Genomic DNA, 25,830 nt, shown 5'->3' with positions numbered 1-25,830 from the left:
TCTTTTTCTTGGCTTCCTCATGAATCAAATTCTGGAAATTTTCCCTGTTCTTTAAGCTTCCCTGACTGTTTGGGGCCATATCTTTTTGATGGATTAGGGCTAGGATATGACACTGCGTAAAGCAGGGGTCCCCAAACTTGGCAGCTTTAAGACTTGTGGACTTCAACTCCCGGAATTCTGGGAGTTGAAGTCCACAAGTCCACAAGTCTGGGAGTTGAAGTCCACAAGTCTTAAAGCTGTCAAGTTTGAAGACCTCTGGTGTAAAGCAAAGGAAATCTGGAGTGAAATGGTAAGCACAGCCAAGGTTACATGACTTTCAGTTAGCAACTGCTTCACTTAATGACCAAGCCACCAGAATCTACTGTGGTTACTTGAATAGTTAAAACTCTGCTACTGAATCTGGGAAATTGTCAGCATCTATGCAGAATATGGGTTTACATTCAAAGCTCTGTGAATAACACAGAGCCAGGTACGGACCAAGTTCTGAAATCTTCTGGGAACAGGCAGGACTAGCATTACTCAGGCAAGTTCATAAGAAAGCCAAGCACTTATGAAGACTAACATTTACTAAAGAAAATTAGGATGCTGTAAGCAAAAAAACTGGTCATATTTGTTTCAATTTAAGAATAAACCCTGTATATAGAAAGATGGGGCACAATGGCTCAGCAGTTAAAGACTCTGCGCTTATTAGCTAGAAAGATGACAGCGCAGGTTTGAGTCCGGAGTGTAGAACGATGGGGTGAGCTCCTATTACTTACCTCACCTCCTGCCAACCTAGCAGTTCAAAAGCATCCAAATGCAAATAAATAAATAGGTTCCATTTGGTGGGAAAGTAACAATATTCCATGCACCTCAGCATATGTTATGCTGGCCACATGACCACAGAAATGTCTTCAGACAATGCTGGTTCCCTCAGCTGACCAGATTTGACAAGGTTATCCAACTTCCATTGTCCTTTGTTTTACAATGGTCAGATTTGCTTTTATCGTGCATCTCACTGACAATATACACGAGCACACAATAGATTTAAGCTTAATGTGAACCATTCCAATCTTGATTGCAGAAAATATGACTTCAATAACAGAGTTGTTAATGCCTGGAATGCACTACCTGACTCTGTAGTCTCTTCCCAAAATCCCCAAAGCTTTAACCAAAAACTCTCTACTATTGACCTCACCCCATTTCTAAGAGGTCTGTAAGGGGCGTGTCTACTTAATGTTCCCTTTGATTGTATCCAATTCATATGGTTATTTCATGCTTATACATATGCTTATATATCGTATAGTTATTTCATGCTTATGCTTATATATACTGTTGTGACAAATAAATAAATAAAATAAATAAAAAATAAAAATATGAAAATTAATTAATTCTCACATACTGTTGATGCAAACTGCCAAAATTCAGTAGCACAATTTGCTTATTCACTGTTAAATTTTCATATCATTTCAAATTATTTTTTGGGTGGGAGTATAAGACCTAAACTTTTTCTTTTTATATAGTATTTTATAACACTGAAAATAAAGACAATTTGTTATTTTTTGATAACAGTCCTTGAGCTGCTAAACATAATTTACTGCTTTTATAACTGAATAATAAAGCTAATTCTTTGACCTCAGGATTAAATCTGGTATAATAAGCTTTGGTTTATAAGGTATGCCACAAGTGGGTAAATTTATATAACAATTTAAGTCATAAAGCATGGTTTGGAAACCACAATAGATGAGTTGCCAAGACAAATCCAGATATGCTATGTAATAATTTAGGATGTTCTATGAATTCAGCCTAGATGAGTTATAATTCAAAGATAATTCATTCTCTCCTATTCTATGCTGCCTAAAATATGTATACAATGGAGTTGAAGGGTAAACACAATCATTTGGTTCCTCAGCAACAAACTCTGCCATTTTTTTCAGGATATATCCAAAATATTGTTTTTTTAAGGACTCCACATTTTCCCTATTATTATTTTTAAATAAAGGGTTTTCTTTTTGCTTTAAGGCAATCAATTTTATAGCAGATTTTAAAAAAGCTGTGGATTGGTCAGGGCAGTAATTATCCTTGTCATCAACTATTATGGTTAGAAACAATGAACGGTGCACTGGAGACAGATTTTCCATTATGATTTAGCAGTAAGAAATGTAACTGAACAATAGATTTTTTTTAGAAATATAGAATGACGTTTGCAACATACAATTTCTGCAACAAAAGTGCAGAAGAGAGAGAAAATTAAAACACGAAAACATCAAATTTAATGTAGCAAGGGTATCTGTTAATAAAACATTATCATTTCTTGCAGATCAGGCTGCCTTTTGAATATTAATTCAGTTCCAAAAGTGTAGCATTTCATTCATATATCAACTAAAAATAATTTCTAACAATAGTGGATGGAATGGTTTGTGACGATGGAAAAAGAAGAAGAGAAAATCCAAGGGGATGAATCTTCTTCTTGTGCCATATCCATCGTCGGACGTTGATTGTGTTGGCGATCCTATTTTTATCAACAAGCAGTAGGAAAAGTGCTGCTGAGTTTTGTCCAAACCAATACTTTAGGTATTGAAGCCATGATGTGCTTCTTCTGCCTGGACCTAATTTGCCTTCAATCTTTTCCTGGAAGATTAAGTATGCCATATTTTTCTGGGTGTCACATCACATGTTCAAAATATTCTAACTTTTTTATGATTTTCCTTGGCTTTCCCAGGTGGCTTTTCACCTCCTCATTTCTGATTTTGTCAATCCAGCTTATACATAACAGCCATGTGTAAACCCACATTTCAAATGCTTCTAGTCTCTTCAAGTGGCTTGAAGAGGTATTGAAGCCATGATGTGCTTCTTCTGCCTGGACCTCATTTGCCTTCAATCTTTTCCTGGAAGATTAAGTATGCCATATTTTTCTGGGTGTCACATCACATGTTCAAAATATTCTAACTTTGTTATGATTTCCCTTGGCTTTCCCAGGTGGCTTTTCACCTCCTCATTTCTGATTTTGTCAATCCAGCTTATACATAACAGCCGTGTGTAAACCCACATTTCAAATGCTTCTAGTCTCTTCAAGTGGCTTTCTGTCAGAGACCAACTCTGCTCCGTAAAGCAGGATAGAAAAGATGTAACATCTGAATAGGAAAATAATATTCTGAGGTGTACCTTGTCTGCTAACTTGGTGCACCACAATATATATATAGTTTGTGATGTACCTCATATTTATTTGTACTCCCTTAAGAGATTATTAAAGGGACTGTTGAATCTTTCCTTATAATAACCCACAATATCAATATAAATTAGGTTAGAAGGGAACTGGTAACTGACATAAGCAAGTTCACCATTCAAAGTTGGTTCTTAGGACTGATGTTTGCCCATGGAAAATCTCCCCTTCTACCACCATTTTTGTCTCCTTTGCATATTGTCACATAGGCGTGGGATGTATATTTATTCTATATTTATTGCTCCTTAGCCAAGAGGTAAAAAGCTGAGGAACAAGAAGGTCATTCATTGGTTTCATTTGTACTTGTTTGTGTCTTTAGGGTGATCACGGTTTTCCGCCTAAATAATTTGACTCAGTATCTTGTTCAGCCTTCGGAATGGAAAGGAGGAACTCAGCATAAGGATGACATTTTATGTGCAGCATTTTTACCTCCACAGACTCTTGTCACAGGTAGAAAAATACTTAATGACTGAACTAATGGTGCTTCAGTGCAGAAGTAGATCTGCTGTCTGGTCTACGTTATATATTGTATTTTGTAGAGCATAATCGCTTCTGAAACATAGAAAGGAAAATGAAATCATGCAATAAGACAATTATGGGTCTGACCTTCCCTTCTTTTCCATTATGCTCTTCAACTTCTAACTTAGAGAAATCTGGGAACTGTGAAATTTCTTTCTAGATGGTCCTACACTAAGAAAAGTAAAAGAAATGAGTTTTAAGAAACATGACAGTGGATATTAATATATAAAATCATACACTTTTAAATATTTTTTATCCATCCAGATGGAAAGCATATGTTCTACACTAGAGTCTCAACCTCTTCCCATTATACTCCTGTTATCGGTCCCAAAGGTGCTTTTTCAGGAGGCAACTGGATTTTCTTGTTTTTTCTTTGAAGATGTTTCACTTCTGATCCATGAAGCTTCTTTAGCTTTGACAGGATAGTGGGGAATGGAATGATTTATATTCCTTGCAGACAGCTGGTCATTTGCATCCTTTTAGAGGCCCATTGAAGTACTTGGAGTTTAGAAGCTTCTTGGGTGAGAAGCGAAACGTCTTCAAATAAGAAACAAGAAAGTCCAGTTGCCTCCTGAAAAAGCCCCTTTGGAACAACCATGACCTGGATAAGTGAGAATCTCTACAGGCTTTTAGCTATACAATTTGGGATGAACACCCTTTGAATGGTGTGGGAGGAGGAATGGATTTCCAGAGAAAAAATTGCAGACTACAGGAATCAAGAGACTCCTACTCAGGAGACCCTGAGGATACATGTAAACCTCCAAATGCTTTAAATCCTTCCATTCCTTCTACTATCCTGTCAGAGCTGAAGAAGCTTCTTGGATGAGCTGTGAAACATCTTCAAAGCAAAAACAAGAAAGTTCAGTTGCCTCCTGAAAGTTCAGTTGCCTCCTGAAAAAGCACCTTTGGGACAGCTGTGACCTGGATGACTGAGAGTCCCTACAGACTCCTCTTATCAGTATTAATTACTGTATTTTTCGGACTATAAGATGTACCTGACTATAAGACGCACCTTAATTTAGAAGAGGAAAACAAAAAAAAACTTTTTGGCCTCCCTTTTTTCAGGCCTTTTTTTGGCCCATTTTCGAGGCTTTTTTCAGCCTGTTTTGGGGGCTTTTTTGGCTCATTTTTGAAGGGTTTTTTTTTGGCCCATTTTCAGGGCTTTTTTTTGGGTTTTTGAGGCTTTTGGGGGCTGTTTTTGAGGCTTTGGGGAGGCATTTTTGAGGCTTTCAGGCCTATTTTAGAGGTTTTTTTCCAGGCCATTTTCCAGGGGTTTTTTGGCCCTTTTTGGGGAAATGGGCCAAAAAAAGCCTTAAAACTGGCTTAAAAAGCTCTTATAACAGGCCAAAAAAGCACCAAAAATGGGCCAAAAGTCCCTGAAAATGAGCCAAAAAAGCCTTGAAAATAGCCAGAACAGACCCCAAAATTGGCCAAAAAAGCCTTGAGGCTGAAAAAAGCTTCGAAAATGAGCCAGTAAAAGGCTTGAAAAAGGCCAAAAAAAGAGGCCCAAAAATGATGTGTGGAGGCCAAAAATGGCTGGCAGGTGGGTGGGGCTTCAACAATATTTGGTCTATAAGACACACAGACATTTTTGCCCCCCTTTGGGAGACAAAAAGTGTGTCTTACAGTCAAAAAAATACGGTAACATCAGTTAAAATATTATTCAGTAAATTTGTATAGGTTTACTCCCAAATGTGGTCTGGATACACTAAGGATTGATTTCATTAAATAAGCAGAGGACACTTCTGACTCTGTAGCTCTATGGCTCTATTTCTTTTTAACAAAAATATTGTGTGAACTGAGCTATTAGTTCTTACCTGGTTTTCCCCCATGTTCACCACAATTGAGACTGTTATTGGTTCCTGTTGCTTCCATCTGAGTTGGATTCTTGACAATTATTGTGAAATTGGATGAACAACACTTTTAATATTGGATGATTATTTTATTTTATTTATTTGAACAATCATTTTGTATCCTGCCAACATCTTCAAGAATTCCCTATGGTTTACTAGCATAGCACTAATTAAAATGTCCGTAGCAAGATAAATTAAATAAGGATTAAAAATGGAGCAGCCACAAGCAAGCAATAAGGCATAAACTTTCAGAAGGAAAAACAAAAGAAGGAACAAATTTAAATTCTAGAGTGGCTTTTGGATAGACACCACTACTGAACTACAGCATCCCTGGGTGTCAAATCCCACCTGCCTCAACAGCTGTTCTTCTCAGAAAAAGTAGATGTGATGGGCAGGTTCTGGTTGCAAGAGAACTCCTACCATAATTCTCTGAAAATAAGAGCCCAACTTATATTTTTTTGAAGTCCGAAATAAGCCCTTGGCCTTATTTTTGAGGAGATCTTATTATTTTGGGGCACGTGGAGCAAGAAGGGGCTCCTCTTGCCATCTTACCTGATTTCCAACTCTGTCTCCCTAACCCTAACAAGAGAAAATGGTGGGGACCGGCTGCACATGCATTTAAATATTTTTGGGGAGGTCTTATTTTCTGGGAGAGCTTATTTTAGCACATGCGCTGAAAAGCCCAATTGGGCTTATTATCTGGGGAGGTCTTATTTTCAGGGAAACAGGTACTAAAGTCAACTTATCAAGCTGTATGAGGCTTAGCCCTTCGAACTGCACCCAGTAAGCTTTGGAAGCAAATGAAAAGTCCATTAGTCAGACGTAATATGCAATGGACACTAGTTAACAAGTGGGCTGCTATATTTTTTATTACTTGCAAGTTCTGATGAGTCTATGGGGGAGAGGGAGTCCCATGTAGAGCACATTGCTGTAATCTAATATCATAGCACAGATTTGTTCAAATGATTTGTTCAAATTATGATTATTCATAATTGACAATAGTGTAATCTTTACCTACACAAAAAAACTGATGTAGGGCATGGGAAGGGGGGAGGAACTTACATCTTTTACATGTTGATAAAGTCATCAGTGTGCATATTGGCTTTCTGCTACTGGTTCAGTTTTCTTCTGCAGGTTCCACAATTACCCCACTCTAATGCAAAGACTTCACATAAGGTCGCAGAATGGACTTTCACTTTTCACTGGTTCTTTTCACATTTGAGTGGATATGACAAAACAAAATCAAGAATGAGGATCTATTGAGAATGTGGAACAACTTGCCTACAGAAGTTGTAAATGCTCCAACACTGGAAATTTTTAAGAAAATGTTGGATAACCATTTGTCTGAAATGGTGTAGGGTTTCCTGCCTGGGCAGGGGGTTGGACTAGAAGACCTCCAAGATCCCTTCCAACTCTGTTATTATTATTATTATTATTTTACGGCTGGATCCCATTCCATCAATGGTTTGATGCCACTATGTGCAAACTCAAACCTGAATTGCTGGAACAAAGGAAGATGTCAGGGATTGCACCATTAAGTTAACTTAGTCTTTTTTTAAAAATTCACCTGTTCATCTGATTTGTATTTAAATAGAAATTTATGCAATGTTTTGTTATTAACTTTTGCATCCATTTAACATTTTGCATAGCTTTGTTTGCTTATTTTGCAAACAGAATGCCTTCTGGAGAAACAGATAAGTACATGCCATGGGATCCTAAATAAGATGAGTGTGTGTGAGAGAGAGAGGGAGGGAGGAAGGAAGGAAGGGAGTGGGAGAGAGAGAGAGGGAGAGAGACTTATAAGAAAAAGAAAAAAATTAGAACAAAAATAATTGGGGTAATAAGACTGCTTGAAAAAATACATAGATCATAGTTTAGTGGTTAAGTTCACAACATTCTTCACTTAATTAATAAAGCTTAATTGGTAAAGCTCCTGCATTCCACAACATATTAAGTTTGGCTATTTATAATATTGCTAGTTTTCTTATGTTTAGTTGTATGAACCCAATTGTAAGGTCAGTTTAGGGTTCATTACATTAACTGATCCCAGTACATGAGTTAATTCAGTAACTAGGGTGAGTATGTTATATAACTGTATAATGCATTTTTCTTCTTATTAGACCATTTCTTATAGAAAACTGTAGCCGTTCTAACAACCCTGAACATAATCTTTCTACACACCAAAACATGAAGCATTCAGCACTTCTCAATCTTATTTTCATATTTGATTCATCTTTGCATAATATTTTTGGTAATGCATTTACTTTTATGATTTAATTCAGGCAGTTCTGATGGTGAGATTGTTGTATGGAATAATAGTACTGAAAATGCCATCATGAAGCTTTCCTACAATCCTGGAAGATCATTGAGGTCCAACTCAGGTTAGTGAGCATCATAATGGGACATTAGTTTTCTTAACATAACAAAACTGTTATTTTGTATAGGAAGGGGAACAACAAATGACTTCACCTTTCATGGTATTGAATTTTTCCATTATAGGTTGGTGCCTGCAAGGAGTAGTCCAAACTGAAATCCATAAATAATTGGGGGGAACTGTCCATTGAGTGATGGTGCTGAATTATAATAGTTGAATGGAGCTACTTGTTAGCTACATAATGGATGGTCATATTGCAATGGTCAAGAATGGTAGAAATTGGAACCATGCTATTCAAGATATGATACCCTCAAATGTCCATGCTGGCATGAGACAAGAGATTTTACTAATGTACATAAATCAGCTATCCCAACTTGAGTGCTCTCCAGATGTGTGGAATTCAATTCAGCTGTGGAGGAATCTAGGCTGGGAAAACATAACACTAGATAATCAATTACCTAGCAGCACTAACCATATTGAATAGGTAATTATATGTACAGTAGTCTGTCATGTCCTTATGTAGGATAAAAATAAGTTCACCAAGCATTTAGACTTGGATCAGAAGTTCCAGAAAATAAAGGAATGCTAGCTTCTCTATTGAAATATGGGCAGCTGCTACATATGTACAGTTACCCTCCTGTATATCTCCTATCATATTGCTGCTTGGTAAATTATTGTTTGTTTTTAATTTAGCCACATTGCAATTATCTCATTCTATGGGATCAAGCAGGCCAGGAAAACTTTGATCTCTGGAATTAATAATAACAAGTTCCAGCTAGGCAACTGTTTATGCTTTGCTGTCAAAGTGACAAAAGGCAGCAGCAACCAGGCTGTTCCTTGTAGATTGTTTGCTAATTCCCCATCACACCAAAAACAATTGTTCCTGTTTATTGTCTCAGATCTATGTCAGCAATTTTTGTGTTACCATCTTCAGCAGGGAGTATTTTCCTTAATTTCTGCCTTGTTTAAGTGCAAGATGATAAATAATTTCAGGGGGCTCCCTTGCAACTCAGCCTCCCCTCGAGGCTGTTCATAACCTGAGAAATTTCATTTGGCTGAGTCTTCACACACTAATGGTTATCATATATTAACCAACATGCCAGCAGGCAATTCATAATTGCTCCCCATTCTACATTATGGAAGAATAACTCGCATATATAAGATAGCGAGGTGAGAAGAGTTTGTTGCAGTAGGGATAGAAATGTATCTTCGACTAACGTTACAGGATGGCTTCGCACATCCCTCTTCTGCTCCTTCCTTAAATTGCACAACATTTTTGAAAAAGAGCCAGCTATATAAATTTTAATCTCATCAAATCTTGCTGTCAGGATAGCCTATAACATACAAGGCAGAATGGTAAGACAAAGAAGACTTTTGATCTTCTGCACTTGTGTCACTCGCAAGAAGAGAAGCTGTTCTCTTTCTCTCTCTCTCTTTTTTTTAACATAAATTGGAAGATATCTAATCTTCACTATATAAATAATCCCTTCATCTAGATATGCCAGAAAATCATTTTGTTATGAATAGAGCTGAAATAATGATTTTGGAAGAAGATGTCTAAGCCCGTAAGGACCTAAAATGTGTATGAAGACTATAATAAACCAACAGAGAGCAATTTGGTGGCTGTGGAGCATTCCTAATTTAAAATGACCTCTGCCGGTCCATGTCTAGCATGGGATCATTTCAGTATATTTGTTATGCAGAAGCCCATTAAATTGGTGTTATATTATCTGCAAATTTCTTTTCTTTATTAAGAAGAAGAGAAGTCTGAAAATATACTGCAATATTCATTTGAGAGAAAGATAGAACCAAGTTTTGTCTTTGAAGAGGTACCAAATGCAACATATCCAAATTGGAGAATGCCAGAATAAAACATCATACATTATATATAAAATGCCTAATAAGTTATTCCCTGCATATTTAATATTTTCCCCTTCTGTCCCATTTAAATAGGTATTTGGCAGTAACATTGCTAGGATCCTAGCCATACCCAGAGCTTAAAGAGTTTATTTATGGCCTCAAAACATAAAATTTTATTTTTTAAGACTCTGGGGAATATGAAGGGATAAGAAGAAAACAAAAATAAGGAGCAAAACATGGAAAGAAAATGCAAAATTCAGCATCTGTTACTTAATAATTATGCAGCATATAATTAACTTTGAAACTTGTCTGGTACCTGGGTGTTCCTGTGAATATAGAAATAAATATTCTATATTTGAGCTACAGCAAGTCATGGCAATAAGCTGACCTTGAAAAAAATAAGTAAAAAGCAAGCATAAAGTGAATGGGAGACCACCAGGAAATCACAGGGCTATACATCAATCTGGGAAAATGAGAACAAAAACAGTCATGGAATAAAATAATGGCAAAATACTTCCAAATTGCTGCCAAGAAAACTACATGGATATGTCTAGAGTTAAGCTGAATAAAAGACTCATTTATTTTTATCCTGTTGTTAGGTAGGTTTGTGATACATATTTTAGCAATGATCGGTTCCAATTTAACTCTAATTAAAACCCATATAGTGGCACAATATGATCAGGGAGATTATTTGACTTTTTTTGTAGTTTAGGATCAAAATCCCAAACTACAAAAAAAAAACAAAAAAAAAACCGCAATGAAATAGCTTATTTTATTTCCTGATTCTTTTCTTTGTAGTCTGCTATTCCAAAGTAGTGTTGCTTTCTGGTTGTTGCCATTTTTAAAAGTCAGAATTATAGGATCATAAAAACGTGCACCTTGATGAGACTACATCTTATTAAACCCTCTGCAATGAGCAGGAAAACAACCAATTAAATCATCTTGGAGGTATTGCTCTCCAGACATCTTAACATCTTCAGAGGTAGTGTCAACCTTGAAGACATTCTGGAGTGTCTTTAGGGCTGCCACAACAAGGCTGGTTGGAATTGTGGGAATGGGAGGAAGGGAATAGAGATAGTTGGGGACTTGTAGCCAAAATAAAATTCTTTCTCCTGGGAATCAAGAATGTTCCTACCAGGGGCTGGGGAGGCATGGACTGAAGCCAACCAGAGTTGGGATTGTGACCTGGTTGGACCATGTGATGGATATGTGGACTGGGGGAAGGAACTTTGAAATTTAATTTGGGTGGGGAAAACTTTAGAGTCTGGTTTTTACCAGATGTGCCAATATGAGATGCCTAATAAATTTGGACTTTGACGAACACTTTGGCTTCGGAGTTTTGATTGCATTGGGTCTGTTACTTGGAACTCTGACAGATGGAGAACCTAAAGTCTCTATAGGAAGATTGATTTTGCATGTATTTAAACCAAATCTAGGTAGCTGCAACTTATACCGATCATTTCTGGTCCTAGTTTCTGTGGCCAATTGGTCATGAAGAACAGTTCTTGGCCATGTTCTTATATTCTATGTTCCTGTATCTTCTCTGCATTTCTTTCCCCTTCATACTGAACAGTATGGAGGCTCCTTCAGAACCTATCCTCACAGAGCATGCTCTTAACTCCTTGAATCTTTGCTGCCCTCTGAACCCACTCCAACTTGTCAATATCCTTCTAGAAATGGGGTCTCAGGATATACAAAACCCCAAGCATGGTCTCAAGAGTGGAGAGTCAAAAGGAGCAAAGTTTTCCCATTTTTTTCTTAGATACAAAGTTTCTTGCAGGGATGAAATGCTACTGGTTTGCATCGGTTTGGGCGAACCAGTAGTAATAAAAACTAACGATTCGGGCGAACCGGTACTTTAAAAAGTACTTTACTTTAAAAAGTACCGGTACTTTAAAAAGTACCGGTGTGTCCAGTGCGGTCTCACAGGGAGGGCCTCCTTAGGGTGCCGTCGGCCAACCAATGTTGGCTGGTGGCCCCCAGGGGAAGAGCGTTCTCTGTGGGGGGCTCGGCCCTGTGGAACGAGTTGCCGGTGGGACTCCGTCTTCTCTCTGATCTTCGGACTTTTAAGCGCGAGCTCAAGACCTTCCTTTTTCACCAAGCGGGGCTGGCCTGATTGATTTTAATATTGTGGGTTTTTAATGGGCTTTTAACAGGGGTTTTTATCTTTTTGTAATTTTCTTATTTAATATTTTTAATCATACAGCGTTTAAATTAGATTTTTAAACTTGGTACTGTATTTTAAAATTTTTTGGATTACTGTTGTTTTATCTGCTGTACACCACCCTGAGTCTTCGAAGAAGGGCGGTATAAAAATGTGAAAAATAAATAAATAAATAAATAAATAAATAAATAAATAAATAAACATATTTCTGATGATCAGCTGTGCCATGTGATTTATATTTGCTAGAAAGCAGAAAACTTTCTAGCAAATCTAAATCGCGTGGCACAGCTGTTCCCCCGCTGTTCTACTTACCTTCTTAACCTCCTTTTTCTGCACTGCGTGGTAGCACCTGTGGTGCACAGGCACACGAAGAGCATGGTTGGTGTGCACTGTGCATGCGCACACACACAGTGCGCATTTGGCAGTACCGCATATGTGCGTACAGTGAATCGGTGGCAGAACTCACCACTGGTTTCTTCTAATGAAGGCCTGAACAGTGCTTCTAAGTCATGAATCCTACTTCTTGCATATTTTTCTCCCTAAATATAGTATTGATATTTTTTTTGTTGTAGAATATCTTATTTCTCTCACCTTAGTGTTCTATCCTCTCCTGATTAGATTGCAACCTTGTTCTGTCTTCCAGAGTATTGGCCATAGCTCTCAATACTGTGACATCCACAAATTTTACCAACAACCCATCAACCTTGTTATCCAGATGGTTAATAAAAACGTTGAAGAATACCAAATCCACCGGGTGTTGTTGTTCAATGCAATATGGAACCATTAGTGCTGAGTCTCTGAGCATGAATTAATGAGCCAGTTGCCAATTCATCTTCAAGTAGGATCATCCAAGCCATCTTGTCAATAAGAATCTTGTATTGTATGCAACCTTTCCAATAGCTTTGTTGAAATTAGTTTGTATCTATAATATTTCCATGGTCCCTTAAAGTAACTTGCCTTGTCAAAGAAGGTGATGACACCTATTTCATGTGAGCTGTTTTTGACAAACCAATATTGAATGTTGACTAGAATCACAGCATTGTGTCCTTGATACTTGCAAATAATCTGCTTTATAACCTGCTCTAACATCTTTCCAGCCATTGATGTTAGGTTCACCTGTTAATAATTACTAAGATCTTTCCCCCCACTTTCTCCAGACCTCTGGCACCTCCCCAGATGCCAGAAACTCTGAAAGTTAATTGATAAAGGTCTTCAGCAAATTCTTTCAGTCTTCTCCTTCAGTATATTTCACCAGGGCTTGATGAATTGAAAGCCTTTAAATTAGCTAGAAGTTCATTTGTTACATCCCTCTGGACTTTTCATCCTCCTCTCTTGTCTCAAAGGGTCAGCAGTAAAAGGAATGAGGTCTGAAAGGCAAAGGCAGAAATTGATCTAAGGCTAGCAAAATTCAGTAAGGAGGCTGACCAAGAGAAAAGAAGCAGTGATTTCACTTGGATAAACTAGAGATTGTTTATGTGACTCCAATCACCACTTATTTTGGATGCAAAATAATAATTATTGATCTCCTTTTCTTGGTCATCCGTTAAGATCTCTCCATTTGGATTAAGCAATGAATTTAAAGACAATGGTGCCTTTGTCTTCAATTCAAATCTTTATTGTCAGTGCACAACATATGTACAATGAGATTGGTTGAGCTCCCTCAGAGCACCCCCCCTCCGACCCAACACAATACAACTCACAGTGAAGACAGAAAATCCCTAACCCAATAAATCATATTAAACAAAAACCCCAGTCCTATTGCACCTGTGTGAACATGTTACACATTGCGCCAGCCCTGCAGTCCATCATACTACATAGTTTTGATGTTATTTCTCATTCAGGAGTCTGACAGCCCACGGATAAAAAACTGTTCTTCAGCCTGTTTGTGCGGCTGGCTATACTTCTATATCTCCTTCCCGATGGCCTGGATGTCTTCCTCTATAGCTTTTTTTTTTAATTTAATCCTTCCTGCTGGATTCTGCTAGTTCTAGCAGATTATCCTGCTTTTGCCTTCCAGACTTCATTCTCCATTTTTGACCTGAAGCTTTTTTGATTTCCTTGGTTGTAATGCCATTTTTCTATTTCCAATAAGCATCCAATTTCATCTCTCTGAAATAATGCTTTATTTCTCACTGGTATTCTTTGAGACTATGCTATCCTTAATTTCCTTTTCAAGAAGTCTCAGCCAGCTGTGACATCTTTTCAATTAAAATTTTTCTTCTCATGGTATCTACTTTACTACTTCTCTTAGTTTAATAAAATCAGTTAATAAAATTCATGGTTCAACCAGGAGTCAGTTAATAAAATCCATGGTTTCCGTTTAATAGTTTGATAGCCTTTTTTGTTTTTGTTATTAAAAATCAGTTCTAACAATGTGTGGTCAACACCCTCCCCCCAAAGTTTCTATTACTTTAATATCTTCAATTAATAATTCCTGTTACTAAGGACCAAATCTGAGCTAGCAGAACCCCTACTATGCACCTCAGTCTTAAGAAAGGCAAAATGATTGCCAACTCAAGTAAAAATAATACTTAATCCCTTGTGTTTGGCAACATTCATTATCTAAGCAGATGTTCAGGTATGTGAAATCTCCCATTGTAACTTTTTTCTGTTTTTCTAATATTTCAGTGATCTGCTTTAATAAATCTTCACCTATGTCCTCTGATTGGTTTTGTGCCTGTAGGAAACTCTTTGTAGAGGAAGAGCAGGCAGAGCTGCAGGGTTAAGTGCGTCATCAGTTTAGAGTCATTGTGTTCCTACAAACACTCCTAGTCCAACCCTTCTGAATTCTATTAACCCCTGTCTGGCACCAATTTAGTGTTGGACTTTAGTTGATCAGATTCTTTGCATTATCTTGAATAAACTATGTTGCAATCTTACAAAAGGTCCTGAATCTTTGCACCCTACATTAATCTAGTCAACTCAAGTTCAACACTAAATTGGAATCACATAAGGGTCAGTGGAATTCAGGAGGGCTTGGATTTGGAGTGCTTGTGGAAATGCAACAACTCTGAACTGATGATATGCTTAACTCCTCTCCCTAGCTCTATTTACTCTTTTTCCTATACTTTTAGGAAGATACCCATTCTGTTACCTTGCCATTTTATCTTAATCATTCAACATTATTATTAATATCAGTCCAATGGACCTCTGTACATGTATGTTCTTTGCTTTTATACAACTCAACACCCTCTCCTCTCTTGTATTACCTATTCGTCTGAAACAAGGTATTCTACAAATGGGTAAGATTCATCCCATCATGTTTCTGTAATCCCAATTACATCATACCTCCTTTTATGTTTGATGACATTTGGAGAAGGCTACGTTCAGAGTAAAATTTGGACACCAGAATCAGCTTGCCCCTGAATTATGTGAAGAAATGTGTGGAAAGTAATTGTAACTCTGTAGCCTCTTCTGATCTCTGAAACTTGGTAACGCTAGCTAACTAACTAACAAATGAACGAACGAACTAACTTCAGATTTCATGTTCCTATTTTTAAGAAAACAATACTGATAGAACTGATTATTGAGGAAAAAAATTGTATATTATGTAGGCGGCATTACTCTGTGGAATTGCCTACAAGATGATCCATTTGAATTTGTTAATTTTATTTATTTACCAGGCTTTGATGACCACTAATCTCACATGATGACTCAAGTTGACTGACAACAATCCATAAAAAGCATAGTTAAAAACAAAAGTACCCTTCTCCCACATTTCAGACCAATCATTCTCATAATTCAACTAGTACTGTAACTCAATGCTTGGGGGAAGAGCCAGGTCTTCACAGCCTTCCAGAAAGCTAAAAGAGTAAGGATACTCGGGTGGGTCTCAGGTAGGAAACTGTTTCAAAGAATTGAGGTGGCCCATCAAGAAGGCAGACCTCCAAGGTCCCATCAAATGACTACATAACACACCCATCCTATCTAACCCTCAGGAAGAGACAACCCCACAAATAACATTCTCTTAATTTTACATTTATAGAGCTACAGCAGGAACTTTGTCAGCCTTTAAATTATAACTTTCAGCTTCCCTCCTTTTGCAGAAACAAGAAAGCTAAAGTAGCTGAATACTTTTCCCTTTTAAAAAAAACCCAGCAGCTTAGCTAAGGGACTAATTAAGATACTACTTTATCTCAACAGTACAAGCACATTTACTTGTGCTGATATCTCTTGTAGACTGAGAACCAAAAACCCACATAAATTGTTCTTACACCCAGAAAGATTTGGGGATTTCATTTCTCTTCCAGCATTCTTATTCCATTCCCATGTTGCCCATCCATATCCTTTTGAAACTGAACAGGCTTAGAGATCAGCTCTCCTTGGATCACAAAGCTATAGTGTTTGAAAGTTGAAAAAAATGAATAGAAAATCCCTCTGAGAGCACCAAAGTTCTCATATATATTAAAAAATAAGCCGCATGGATGTTGGGCATACAGAAATGCAATATTATAAGGAGCCATTGTCTTTACCCAAGTAGATCGAAATGTAATCAAAGCAACCTGCTGTCCAAGTTAGGTCAAAAGCCAACAGGTAAGGCCATATAATTTTATAGTCAGTTTTAAAGTTTTATAGACCTAATTAGACTGCTTTTTAAAAGTCCCCAATGTTTCTATGTAGCACAAAACAGACTTTATTGTGAGTTTTTCCCACCCTGTGGATATCATCACTCGGAGGCTTCAGTTAGTCCAGAATGCAGCTGCGCGGGTGATAGAGGGAGCTCCACGTAGCTCCCATATAACACCACTCCTGCGCAGACTGCACTGGCTGCCTGTGGTCTCTCGGGTGCACTTTAAGGTTTTGGTTATTACCTTTAAAGCGCTCCATGGCTTAGGGCCTGGGTACTTATGGGACCACCTACTGTTACCTCATGCCTCCCACCGACCCATACGCTCACACAGAGAGGGACTTCTCAGGGTGCCGTCCGCCAAACAATGTCGGCTGGCGGCCCCCAGGGGAAGAACCTTCTCTGTGGGGGCTCCTACCCTCTGGAACAAACTTCCCCCTGGTTTACGCCAAATATCTGACCTTTGGACCTTTCGCCGCGAATTGAAAACGTATTTATTTACTCACGCGGGGCTGGCTTAAATTTTGTTGTATTTTTAAATTTATATTTTATATTTCTAAATTTTATATGAATTTTAATGGGTTTTTAGAATTTTAAATGTTTTAAAGTTTTCGGCCAATTGTATAATAAGTTTTTTAATTTTGTTTTAATTGTATATTGTATTGTTTGAGTTTTTATTCTGGCTGTACACCGCCCTGAGTCCTTCGGGAGAAGGGCGGTATAGAAATCTAATAAATAATTATAATAATAATAATCATGTGGACATAATAGTCAATTATTATTATTTTAACCTATGAGCCATACCAAATCTGGATGAAGATAAAAACAAGACTATTGCATGTAATATTGAAATCTGATTACTGAGTCTATTTTTTCTCTTGTTCTCACTTTCACTTTCCTTAAATAACCCAGTCATGAGAAGATAACTAGAAGTGTTCACTTTTTTTTGTTTTATGAAAATAATTAGTATAATACGACATATGAACCTAAACTATAGATTCATATGTCAACTTCATTGTGCAAAATCTAGTTACTTAGGAAGGGTGTTCCAAAGGTTGCCATGGAGAAGGCACACTTCCTAGGTCCCAGACGATGGCAGCATTTAAAGAGGGGACTAGAAGTGCGCCTGCTCTACTGAATCTGGTCAAACAAGCAGATGTTCCTAGAGAGAGCTGGTTCAACAAATAACCTGATCTTGTTCCATAGAGGTCTTTAACAAGCACCTTGAATTGCACTTTGAAGGAAACTAGGAGCCAATTCAGATTATGTAGAAGAGGTGTATTGTGGCCAGATTTAGGGGGATAGCAATAGCAATAGCACTTAGACTTATATACTGCTTCATAGTGTTTTCACAGCCCTCTCTAAGCGGTTTACAGAGTCTTCGCTTCCAACAATCTGGGTCCTCATTTTACCCACCTCGGAAGGATGGAAGGCTGAGTCAACCTTGAGCCGGTGAGATTTGAACTGCCGAACTGCAGCTAGCACTCAGCTGAAGTAGCCTGCAATACTGCACTCTAACCACTGCGCCACCTCGGCTCAGTCCATCATCACTGTGCATATCACTGCTTTCTGGACCAGTTATAACTTCTGGGTGGTTTTCAAGGGCATTATTGCATTGCAATAATCCAAATGGGAAATGACCAAGGTATGAGTGACCATGAGAAAGGCTTTCTAGACCAGGAAAGGGGCATAATTGGTTCATGAATATGTGCAAAAGCCCCCACTGGGAGGCTCACAGCCAAGAGTCACCAGTCACGACTCCAAATTTAGGGCCTCTGGTGGCTCAACAGATTAAGCAGTCTGTTATTAACACAGCTACTTGCAATTACTGCAAGTTCAAGTCCCACCAGGCCCAAGGTTGACTCAGCCTTCCATCCTTTATAAGGTAGATAAAATGAGGACCCAGATTGTTGGGGGCAATAAAAGTTGACTTTGTATATAATATACAAATGGATGAAGACTATTGCTTAACACAATGTAAGCCGCCCTGAGTCTTCGGAGAAGGGCGGGATATAAATTCAAATTTTAAAAAAAATGCACACCAACTGTATGTATTCAATGTCTATATACATTCAGTGATACATACACACTGCATTTTGCATGCTAAATCCTAAAACCAGGTTACTCTAACACAATTTTGTGCCCCGACAAATAAGCTAAAGAGAATAGCCAATTTATCCTAAATGCCAAAGCTTGATTCCCACAAGAAACCACCCAATCCCATTTTTCCAGCTCTAGTATATTATGTGAACCTGGTATAATTATGTAACTTTGCATAAATTTTATGATCTTGAGAATTCAGTTCCTATGTCATCTTTAAAAAATATTAAATATTAAAATAAAATAAAAAATATTTTAAAGTGCCTAGCAAAGCTAGTTGGTTTAGAATTATATAAAGGAAAATTACCAATGAGGCTTCTGTTTTTTTATGGAAGCCTTCTATCCACAGATCTCATATTAATCTCCCTAAATAGCTCTCCAAAACTGCCAGCAGGTCAGCAGTTCAAGGCTCACCAGTTCAAGGTTGACTCAGGCCTTCCATCCTTCCGAGGTGGGCAAAATAAGAAGTCAGATTGCTGGGGAGCAATATGTCGACTCTGTAAACAACTTATAGAAGACTGTGAAGTGGTATATAAATCTAAGTTCTATGGCAATTGCTATTTGGTAAAGGTAAAGGTTCCCCTTGCACATATGTGCTAGTTGTTTCCAACACTAGGGGGCAGTGCTTATCTCTGTTTCAAAGCTGAAAAGCCAGCGCTGTCCAAAGACATCTCTGTGGTCATGTGGCCAGCATGACTAAATGCCAAAGGTGCACAAAATGCTGTTACCTTCCCACCAAAGGTGGTCTCTATTTTTCTACTTGCATTTTTTTATGTGCTTCCGAACTGCTAGGTTGGCAGAAGCTGGGACAAGTAACGGGAGCTCACCCCGTTATGCGGCAGTAGGGATTCGAACCGCTGAACTGATGACCTTTTGATCGATTGCTATTAGTATATATTAAATTGGGAACAGAGATTCATCTTTTGTATTTGGGATCCTGGTCATTGTTGGCACCATGAAATCTGGCTTCCCCTCCACCTCACATACACTAATTGGGGTATTATTATTATTATTATTATTATTATTATTATTATTATTATTATTATTATTATTATTATTATTATTATTATTATTATTATTATTATTATTATTATTATTATATCACACAGGTTCTCAAATGCTACAGAACAAAACATATGACAAACATATGAGGTCTGCAGCTAATCCTGAAGCTGAAAACTGCAATGCTATAACCAGACTTGTCTTCTTAAAGAGTAGAAATATCTCAGCCACAGGTAAACTATAAGTCCTTTCTGGTAGCAATAGCAATAGCACTAAGACTTATATATTGCTTCACAGTGCTTTACAGCCCTCTCTAAGTGGTTTACAGAGTCAAGGCAGTCCCCAATTTACAACAATTTGTTTAGCAAACTTTCAAAGTTACAATGACACTGAAGTGACTTATGACTGGTTGTTGCATTTAAAGCCATTGCAGCATCCCGATGGTTGTGTGATCAAAATTTGGGTGCTTGGCCTTGGCATGTATTTACAATAGTTGCAGCCTCTTGGGGTCATATGACTGACATATGAAATCCTTCTCAGCTAGCCTCCAGCGAAGTCAATTGGGGGTGGGGGGTGGAGGAGGGGCGAAACTGGATTTGCTTAATGACTGTGTGATTCATTTAACAACTACAGTGATTTACTTAAAAAACGTGGCAAAAAATAAAAATAAAATCAGGCACTTAATAACCGCCTTTTTATTATATTTATACTGTATATTCTGGGGAAAATGTAAATGGAATGTTAATTCTCCTATATTTCTTAAGCTTTGATTAATAAGTACAAACAAAAGTGAGCTACTAACAGGGCAGAATATAATTTATAAGGGCACAAAATCCAGCAAAAGATGAACATTTCAGGCATGAGCATGTGCCCATTGCATCCTCCATTTCCTTCAAAAAAGATGGGGAGTTTTCTGCTGAAATATCTCCCACTCAGTAGCAGCAGCAGGTCTCATGAGAGGAAGGAAATGTGCAGGAGAAGGCTATACATAAATAAAAAACTGAATCAGATCTTTGGTTAACCTTTAAATACATATTTAATTACTTTCCAGTCAATACAGTTAAATGTGCATATTGGCTGAATCATGCCCATTTTTTTCCTGGTGAAAATTGTGATGTTTTCTTCAGACAGTTACAGTGCATGTTTTCTTTGTTTTCTTTCTCGTCTGGACTGCTGCAATGCTCTCTACATGGGGCTCCCCTTGAAGAGCACCCGGAGACTTCAGCTAGTCCAGAATGCGGCTGCGCGGGTTATTGAGGGAGCGGTTCGGAGCTCCCACGTAACACCTATCCTGCGCAGACTGCACTGGCTACCTGTTGTTTTCCGGGTGCGCTTCAAGGTATTGGTTACCACCTTTAAAGCGCTCCATGGCTTAGGACCGGGCTACTTACGGGACCATCTACTGCCGGCCTCTATCTCCCAGCGTCCGGTGCGTTCCCACAGAGAGGGACTCCTCAGGGTGCCGTCAGCCAAACAATGTCGACTGGCGGCCCCCAGGGGGAGGGCCTTCTCTGTGGGGGCTCCTACCCTGTGGAACGAGCTTCCCCTTGGTCTTCGACAACTACCTGACCTTAGGACCTTTCGCCGCGAACTTAAAACCTATTTATTTCGTATGGCTGGACTGGCCTGATTTTAAATTTTAAATTTTAAATTGAATTTCAGGTTTTAAATTTTTGTAATTCTTATGGGGTGTAATGTTATTTTAAATTTTTTGGCAAATTTGAATCAGTTTTTTAAGGGTTGTTTTAATTATTGTGTATGTTTCTGTTTGTATTTTATTTGCCTGTTCACCGCCCTGAGTCCTTCGGGAGAAGGGCGGTATACAAATTAAAACATTATTATTATTATTATTATTATTATTATTATTATTATTATTATTATTATTATTATTGTTATTGTTATTGTTATTGTTGTTGTTGTTGTTGTTGTTGTTGTTGTTGTTCAAATAAGGCTATAGCTATTAAGAATTCTGAACACCAAAACTTTTAAGCCTTAAGCTTTTTTTCTTGCTTTAACACTTTCCGCAGTTTACTTTTCTATATGGATACTCTATCTTTTCTTTACCTAAAAGACAATTCTGGTTAGAAGCAGGCAAAATTACATGGCAGGCAGAGTTCTATTTTAGGCAGAGGTCATAAAATCAAGAAATTTGTTGTGATGCATGCTTGTTTCATTTTCATTAAAAATAAGTATGAAATAAAGTTCAACATAAAAAAAGAATAACTGCCTTGCTTAGTGATGGAAAATCTGGTCCCAATTGTGATCGTAAGGGAATGATTACCTATAATCCCTTCCTTCATTTTTTTGAGGCTTAGATCATATGAAGCTCCTTGGAGTAAGGTGATACATAGCCTCACTGAAATTTTAAAAAGAGGGCAGATTAGTGAGGATAGCAGAGGTTTCAGACAGATGAATAAAGGACTTTGATGATGAAAAAGAGGAACTATCTCACTTTTTCTTGTCTTTCGGGATATCTGAACTTTTTTCTTCAGCTCTGATTTATGATTCAGGCCTTGTGAATTTATACAATGAAGTTGTAATATTTTTTTTATGTTCAAACATCTTCCTCACAATTCCTATACTTTTCATCCCAAAATGTATTTAAGAAATATTGAAACCTCCTTTCTTTGTCTTGCATCAGCCCAAACATAATAAACCCACTCATTTTGATAATTAATGAAATTCGCTCCCTTCCCCCATTTCTGGAATTAACCTTCTCCCAAAATTAATGTCATCACTTACCAAAATATATAAATATTTCTAAGCAGGACACTCATTTGCTTTCTTTTTATTTGAATAAGAACTAAATTGTGTTTGATATTGATGGTACATTCCAAATGAGCCAATTTATGATGAAAGACCCAGAGAGTGTCTAAGTAAATAAATATTGATTTATGCCTCTGTAAATTGGAACAGCATTGCAAGATGATGATGGAATTTTGGTCCAGTTAAGAGCTTGCTGCAACTAATCTTCAGAAAACAAAGTAATTTCTCAGCCACTTTTTTTTTCCAGATGTTTCTTGAATGAAAATATCATTGTTTCCCTCTAAAGTAAATTGGAATCTTTTTGCAGATTTATGTCCAATGATTTGAGAAATCTGTTGCTTTAAGGATTATTTAGGATTCTTTGGTGCCCATAAACTACATAAAACTGACAAGAGGAACTTTACTTTGCCAAAGTAAAAACCATTTATATGAAGATTTACAGTGTCGTGTACAAGTTTTGCAAATAGAAAATAAAAAAAAGTCTGGGAAATAGGTTTCTAAGGCTTAATTTCTTATTGTGATAGCTTCTCTCAGTGTGAGAATGCTATGGATTGCTGCATATTTCACTCCTGGTGGAAAGCTGCAGTATTAAAATGAAGAGTAAAAGCCACAAAACACCCATCTAACAAGCTTCACTTGCAGTAAAAATGGGTCATGATGAAAAAAAAACACTACTGTATTTTAGAAAGTTAAACCAAATGCACAATTCTATTTTGCTATTCTCAGAAAGAACATGTAAGAGAAGACTTCAAGATTAAGGCTTTAACCTTATAAATATTTGCACAAAATAGAATAAAGAACATTCATAGGACAAAACCACATGACATGTTCCCCGTCTCTCTCTCTCTTTCTCTGAATTACTTTAGCAGTCTTCACAGTAATTGTCCTCCAAGATTGTTTGAGAGATGCACAAGGCCCCATGGTCCTGTGCTATTCAAATAACCTGTTTTCATACTTTGGGGAAACTCTAGGCCTCAGAGTTTTGATTGCTTTGGGTCTGTTACTTGGAACCCTGACACTTCCCTTATTTGACACAGCCCAGCATTGGTACCATTTCTGGAAGGAAGACCTTTATTCAGATAAGCTGTGCATGTTTTCATACTTTGCAAATATGTACCCATCCTTAAAGATATTTTAATCTTGGACCTGTGCTACCCCATATCTGTTTACCTATTAGTTTATTGATTAAGGTACAAGCTGAAGTTATGTGCCATATTAAACTGTATACCATAGTTTAGAAACCAATATATCTGGGGTCACATACCATAATAAGATGTTCCCTCCCTCCCTCCCTCCCTCCCTCCCTCTGTCTCTCTGTCTTCACAGTAATTGTCCTCCAAGATTGTTTGACAAGATGCACAATACCATGAACTTGTGCTATTCAAATAAATCTATTTTTTAATGCATGTAATTGAGTCAAACTTCATAGTGTGAGATTAGGCCCAACTTCTTTATGCCTTCTTGTCTTCCTGTTTTAGGTGGAGCCAACCTTGTCTCTTGTGGAGGTGCTGGTTGGGTCCAGTTTTGGAATACACAAAGAAGCAAGCTACTGGCAGAATTTGAAGCTCACAGTGGTGTAGGATCTATTATTATGACAACTGAAAAACGAAACCAGTATCTCATCACAGCCGATCTGGTTGGATGGCTAAAAATATGGGACATAGAGGTAAGAGGAAGGATTTCTGTATTGACTTAATGGGGGTAAAGCAAGCAAACACATACACATATGCATACACATAATGCTCCTTACGTGGAACATAGAGTTTTAAGATCAATTCTACAAATTGTAATACTATTTTCCAGAATTAAAAAAAAATTCTTAATGGTATATACATTTTTATTTGTTTCATTCTTGATCATGGGATTTGAACTTAGGTTTCCCTGACCAAAATTCTACTACTAGACATTACAACAACTTTCCTGTCAATCCTGAAGCCATTTTGGGAGTATCTTCAGGGCTGCCACAGCCAGGGCTGCTGAAGCTGGTGGGAGGGAGGATATAGAGATAGCGAGGGGGATGTGTAGCCAAAATAACATTCTTCCCTATGGGATCCAAGGATGCTCTACCAGGAGTTGGAGGGGTGTGGACAAGAGCCAGCTGGAGCTGAGACTACGACCTGATTGGGCCATGTGATGGACTTGTGACCTGGGGGTAAGATTTGGATGGGGAAAACTCTAAACTCCTTCAGAGTCGGGTTTTTATCAGCCATGCCAATTTGACATTCCTAATAAATTTATACTTTGGGGAAACTCTAGGCCTCAGAGTTTTGATTGCTTTGGGTCTGTTACTTGGAACCCTGACACTTCCCTGTACCACAGCCCAGCATTGGTACCATTTCTAGAAGGAAGACCTGATTCAGATAAGCTGTGCATGTTTTCATACTTTGCAGATATGTACCCATCCTTACAGACATTTTAATCTTAGACCTGTGCTACCCCATATCTGTTTACCCATTAGTTTATTGATTAAGCTACAAGCTGAAGTTATGTGCCATATTAAACTGTATACCATAGTTTAGAAACCAATATATCTGGGGTCACATACCATACTGAGATAAAAACAGGCCAAGCTTTTACAGCTTAACTGGATTTGTGAATCCTATTTGGGCATTACACTTATGAAGAAGTCCAAAAGTCGAGCAAGCCCACAACAAATATCTCACACACTGTATAGCCTCTCTCTTTACACTTATACACACATCACACATGCATCCTTTGCATGCATATTTCTACTATACAGCTGTGTATTTTGCACATCAAATCATAACAATGAAGACAAATTGATGTATACAGTTGTATGCAAGAGGCATATTTCTACTTTATGTGAATGCCAGGTTACATACTTTTTATTAAGTTTGAAATGGAATTGTTAAAATGGTCGTTGTTGGGGGTAAATTAAGAGGGAGAAGGAGAATTTATTAGAGGTTGTTTTTTTTTACAAAAATAATAGAAGTGGAGTATACATTCATGGGGGAATGATTTCTCAGTAATTATGAACTATGGAACCTCCATGTTCTGCAAAGTTGACTATTGAATAAGCAGAAATGGTTTCCAAGTAGAAACAAAGCAAAAAGGCAAATGAATTGTCTTAGTTTGGGGTTTCTTAGATTCACCCGGACACTAATGGAAAAGGATGCTGAACCAAACACCTGTTTCTGATGCTGTGGATTCATCTTCTTTTGAATACAGCAGCTCTCAGCATAGCTGATAACACAAATCTTTCCATTCAGTTGCTGCTCTTTCAGGAGTTCGGAGATCAATCATGTTTGCCAATTGCCATAGCTACAATACAGGTTACTATATTCATACATTTGCTATTAGGATATTGGACCATGTAAGTATTTAAATTAATCTAAGGACTATATGATGACTACTGTTGTATATCTGAAGACTGCCAAAATGAACAGCATATATTTATGTAGA

At 37.6% G+C, this 25,830-nt stretch overlaps 1 protein-coding gene across 1 annotated transcript in view; it reads left to right on the top strand.

Moving 5' to 3' along the window:
• WDR49 (WD repeat domain 49) overlaps nucleotides 1-25,830 on the top strand; it is a 114,044-nt gene that overhangs the window by 52,903 nt on the left and 35,311 nt on the right. Inside the window, exons 9-13 of the mRNA XM_058188281.1 lie at nucleotides 3,522-3,652; nucleotides 7,857-7,955; nucleotides 9,111-9,131; nucleotides 19,749-19,874; nucleotides 23,886-24,073. Coding sequence (XP_058044264.1) covers nucleotides 3,522-3,652; nucleotides 7,857-7,955; nucleotides 9,111-9,131; nucleotides 19,749-19,874; nucleotides 23,886-24,073 — 565 coding nt within the window. The remainder of the gene's footprint in view (nucleotides 1-3,521; nucleotides 3,653-7,856; nucleotides 7,956-9,110; nucleotides 9,132-19,748; nucleotides 19,875-23,885; nucleotides 24,074-25,830) is intronic.

The sequence above is a fragment of the Ahaetulla prasina genome, chromosome 6 (genome assembly GCF_028640845.1).
Source record: "Ahaetulla prasina isolate Xishuangbanna chromosome 6, ASM2864084v1, whole genome shotgun sequence".
Classification (NCBI taxonomy): Eukaryota; Metazoa; Chordata; class Lepidosauria; order Squamata; family Colubridae; genus Ahaetulla; species Ahaetulla prasina.
Note: the sequence above shows the minus strand (reverse complement) of the source record. Positions and strands in the feature narration are given on the sequence as shown.